The 4,804-nt window shown below is 50.4% G+C and overlaps 1 protein-coding gene across 1 annotated transcript in view; it reads left to right on the top strand.

The window, feature by feature from the left end:
• Positions 1-4,361, top strand: part of Tp53inp (Tumor protein p53 inducible nuclear protein) — a 15,716-nt gene extending 11,355 nt beyond the window's left edge. Inside the window, 2 exon segments of the mRNA XM_077687023.1 lie at positions 4,034-4,152; positions 4,154-4,361. Coding sequence (XP_077543149.1) covers positions 4,034-4,152; positions 4,154-4,216 — 182 coding nt within the window. The 3' untranslated portion in view covers positions 4,217-4,361.
• The last annotated feature ends 443 nt before the right edge of the window (positions 4,362-4,804 follow it).

Raw genomic sequence — 4,804 nt, 5'->3', positions numbered from 1 at the left:
GCTACCAGAGCGGAGGCCTCCGCACCGCCGACGCCAGAAACCCCGGGTGATGTCTGAACATTGAGTGAGTGAGGCAACCGGTGCATGTGCTTCGTCAGCCACTGCAAATACAAGTTTTCTGTAACCATACAAATATGTCCGTCTAAAATTCTTTGCCGCAATATATCGCACAGTCAAAACAGCTAAACATGCAGCTGCGCCCAAATATCGCATTAGGAGTATCCTAATTGCCAGCCATTTTTTTATTTAGAAATGACTCTCGCTTATGCAAAAAGCCTCCCACAGCTCGCTTGACGTCCATCTAGCTGGCCTCTGCAGTGCGAGACTGCACTTGCACTTAGCACAGTGAGGTATTTCATTCTGGATACCCCAAGTAGCTCCACCATTTCAAGGTGGTCATTTGTTGTCAAGGTGGCCACCAACTCTCCCGTAGGCAAAAGTTGTTTTTATTCATTTTCTAAATTATCAGGTAAGTGCCGTCACCGTTCTTGGTGTTAGAAAGCTAGACCACAAAGGTGCGACCACAGAGTAAAGTTTGACCGTGAACGAAAAACCGGTTTGTACAGGAAAATAGTTTGAAGATGCTGATGTACTGTTGTAACACCCTGTATACTGAATGGTACAATTCTGTAACTGTTTCCTTCCCTTAACTACTGAGCTGCTGTCTGTTGCAGTACTAGCTCAGTGAACAAAAGTGCCACTGCCAAGCACCTAGCTATTCTGGTGCGTATAAAGATACCCAGGTGGTCTAAATTAATCCATGGCACTGTGTTACATCGTGAAGCCTAGCATGTTAGTTATAACAATGCATTGAAGCCCTAATTAGAACTTCTGATCCTTTGTTTTCGTCTTGAAATTAGAAAATGCAGTGGTAGTGCCTTTTTGAAAAAACATTGGATGTACAGATATGCACCCCTCCCTGTACACAGTAATGAAACCTCTTTTGCACTTGGTAAGGAGGGAGTTCCCTCCAGCTTTCCACCACCTCTCCCAATTTTCGTGATGCTGGCACGTGGCCAATGTAACACTGTGCTACAATGAGAGGACACCGTGTCCTTGAGATATGCTGATGGCCGACCAGTGACAACGGGCGTGCTAAAAGTACAGTGTACTAGAAGGTAAGGTGTGTCGTGCGGAAGAAAAACCAATGGAGAGAGCGGGTCCCTTTTGCGATAAACAAAATGTGTGGAGCGCAAGCGTTCCCACGAGAACGGCTGTTGCAGTCGACGCCACCTATAAGTTTCTAAATCAAACAAAACAGTTATTTGACGGGTTTTATAAAACTCTATATCATTAAATAAAAAAATAAGTTTATTTAGGGCAATAAGTACAGATTAATTTAACAAACAAAAACCTTTGAAGCCAACTGGTAAGCAACGGCCACCAGGGGCGCTGCTTACAACAGGAGTTCCTCAGCAGAAATTTTCATCGCAAAAGGGAGCCCCCTAATCGGCCTTGAACGACACACCTGTCTCGTCCAGTAGACTGTACTAAAAGGAAGCAGGTGCTGCATGGGGGTGCTTCTTATTCATTTAAGTAGATCATAACAGAAGCAAAGTGATGTGTTTGCTGTTTTTGAGTGCCCCACTATTTCCCCTTCTCTTCCACAGACAACTCTGCTCACTCAGAGGGGTGTACAAGTGGTGTTATGGTAATGGAACTTGTACATAGAGGTAATCTTTTTCCGAGTACTATAGGTATATGTCACAATATCTGCTAAAGCGAAATTCCGCGTCTGCGCTTGGCAAAGGCAGCACTATCCCCTTAAAAGGATACCACGTGTACTGATGTATCACTCAGAGATGATCAGTATCGTGGGCTTTTCCACTGACCTTTGTACCATTACAACACTAACTCCATGGCCAGTGTCGAGAAAATGTTAACATTTCTCGGTATAGTGACGATTATTTGCATTTTCTTTTCTAATTTATAAAAACAGTAGGAAGCACATAGTCGACAAAATTTTCCAGTATACTCACCTTACTTTTTAACTTTTCAACCAGCTTGTATGCATACATTTGTGCAGTTACTTGCAATGCACATGCCGGTCTGTGGTGAAATTGATGGCCTCTTCAGATATGGAGAAGCGTTCGTTTGTTGGCACCTAACGACTTAATGCCGTTTTAGTATTTTTTTTTTCTTTGCACACACACGACATTTTCATTGGCTGCCTGCCATATTTAAATGGCAGTGTGGTGGGAAGGCGCAAGAGAGGAGATGGCTTAGAAAATGTGGAGGCAACCCCCTGTGCCTGCCACACACACACACACGCGCACGCACACGCGTGCACACACACACACACACACACACACACACACACACACAGAGAGAGAGAGAGAGAGAGAGAGAGAGAGAGAGAGAGAGAGAGAGAGAGAGAGAGAGAGAGAGAGAGAGAGAGAGAGAGAGAGAGAGAGAGAGAGAGAGAGAGAGAGAGAGAGAGAGAGAGAGAGAGAGAGAGAGAGAGAGAGAGAGAGAGAGAGACTTTATGGCTGGGTCAGGGGGAGGACTGGCCCTGCACGACCTGTTGGGCCCTGGAGACGGGGGTGGTCTGGGTCTTCAGGGTCGAGCTCCGCAGGGCCTGCTCCCAGTGGGTGGGTATGGGGAAAGGGGGAAACGGAGCGTGGGCAGTCACAGAGAGAGTGTATTAAGTTTAGAAGAAACCAGCTGAACATGGAAACAAAGGACTAAGTGTTAAGAAAAAGTGACAGGGACACTGCTGGGACACAGGGACAGCAACAAACTCTCCTGAGAGAGTCTAGTTGAGAGTCCCGGGGGCCGCAAAGTGGGGAGGGGAAGAGGGAAGGGTGTGAGTGAGAGAGGGAGGCTCTGCAGGGGAAGGAGTGCGTTTGGAGGAGGCGCCAGGTTCTGGCCTCCTCTTGTGTGAGGCTGGGGTGCGAGGGGGGACGTTGTGGCGGCAATGTTGTGTGATCTCCCGGTACGAAATGAGAATGTCCCGGGAGCTGGGAAGTCCGTGGTTGGTCTCCAACGAAGGGCCCGCTCAGGTAGTCATAGCTCAAGCTTCTCGGTTGGCCGCCTCGTTGGCACCTATTCCCGTATGGGCGGGGACCCACAACAGGACCACGGGGTGGGGAGGTGGTTTTCGGGGTAGAATTCGGAGGGCAATTTTGGATATCCTGCCGGCTTGAAAATTTCTGATTGCGATTGCGAATCTAACAGGATGGTGTGTGAACAGGGGTCTTGGGCCAGGGCGAGGGATATGGCCGCCTCCTCCTCAGCTGTGGCTGAATTAGTGAGGACAGTGAGGGAGTCCTGAGGTGTGCTATCCCCGGAGAGCACTACTATGGAGAATGCAGCTCGGGAGGGGTAGCTAGCAGCGTCTACGTAGATGGTATGAGGTGAGGGGGGGTGCAGGCGTTGCACGTTCGCTGCGCAGGTAGCACGTCTTGGCGATGTAATGTGGGGTGGGAGTTGCGAGGTAGTGGCTTAATTCGTATGAGCTGGCGAAATTGTTGGGGGGGTGGGGACGGAGGATGGGGGGAAGATAGGGGTTGAGATGGAGAGTCGAGCGAGTATGGAATGCCCAGTGTGGGTGGGGGCCAGTTGGTGGATTTGGGCCGTGCGGTGGGCTTCGGTGAGTTCAGACGTGGTGTTGTGTAGGCCAAGCAGAAAAAGGAGGCGGTCGGTAGGGGCATTCGGTGGAAGCCAAAGAGTAGCCCTATAGACTTTGCAGAGAAGGCAGTCCGATTTGGCTTTGTCGGTTACGGTGAGCCTGCAGTATGGGAGGTGGTACGTGAACCAGCTGGTTACGAAGGCATGGAGCAGCCAAAGTCGCTCGGGCTCGTCAGGCCGTGGTGCCGAGTTGTAATGCGTCTGAGGAGTCCTATGGTCTGAAGTGTGCGTGAGCGTAGTCGTTGGAAGGTGAGCGAATTGCCGCGGTTAGCTTGTATCGTGACGCCAAGTATGTGTATGAAGGGGACGATAGGCACTCGAGTGTTGTCAATCCAGACGGCGATGGGGGGCGCAGTGGGTGTGACGTTTCAGTTGTGGATGTGGACTCTGTCACTCGGTGCAGGTTGGCTGGAGCAGCTGAGGCCCAGCCAGCGCAGCCAGGTGCAGCGCGAGCAGCGGCAGCTGGGGGCCCGCGGCCAGCTGGAGCGGCAGAACCGCACAGTTCAGTCAGGCAACCGCCACCCCCAAGCGCCGCGACCGCGCTGCCGCTCGCCGCTCCGGGGCCAACAACAACCGCAAGTGCTAACCCCAACACACTGGCACGAGACGGCAACCGCTGGCTGGACCCCCCGAGGGACGCCCGACCACCGACAGGGTCCGAGAGTGTGCTCCACTGGCACAGTGCAGTATTGCTGTGTTGTGGGGTGGCACTGGCACTCAGTGGGGGTGAATTGGTCTATGCACACGGAGGGAGAATTTGCAAAGTAAAAAGGGGGGGTAGTATCTGTTCAACAGCGTATCGTTGCTCTTTCTGTTCACTGCACCCATGACCACTTTATGTAGGAAGCGGTTAAAAAGATACCATAATTATGCACTTTTTTTTTTTCTTTGAGTCCTATAAATTATGGGACTTTACCGTATGACTAAAGCAGCTTGCATTAGTATGTCTCCTAGGCTTGGAACTGGTCAGTGCCACCTGTTTGTAATGTATGTGGTGTTGAAAGCTTCGATGACATCATTGCAGCTTTATAAACAGCACTGACGGGATGAGCTGGTGCACATGTCTGGGTGGCTACTATGTTAATTTTTCTTTGTCCTACTACCCTTTGGTGTTCAGTGCTGGCTTGCTCTCCCTTTTTTCTGCTGCTTGTGGCTGCTCTTCACAGCAGCACAT

This window comes from Haemaphysalis longicornis, unplaced genomic scaffold (genome assembly GCF_048455015.1).
Source record: "Haemaphysalis longicornis isolate Haplotype H1 unplaced genomic scaffold, Haemaphysalis longicornis Haplotype H1 scaffold_1, whole genome shotgun sequence".
Lineage (NCBI taxonomy): Eukaryota > Metazoa > Arthropoda > Arachnida > Ixodida > Ixodidae > Haemaphysalis > Haemaphysalis longicornis.
Note: the sequence above shows the minus strand (reverse complement) of the source record. Positions and strands in the feature narration are given on the sequence as shown.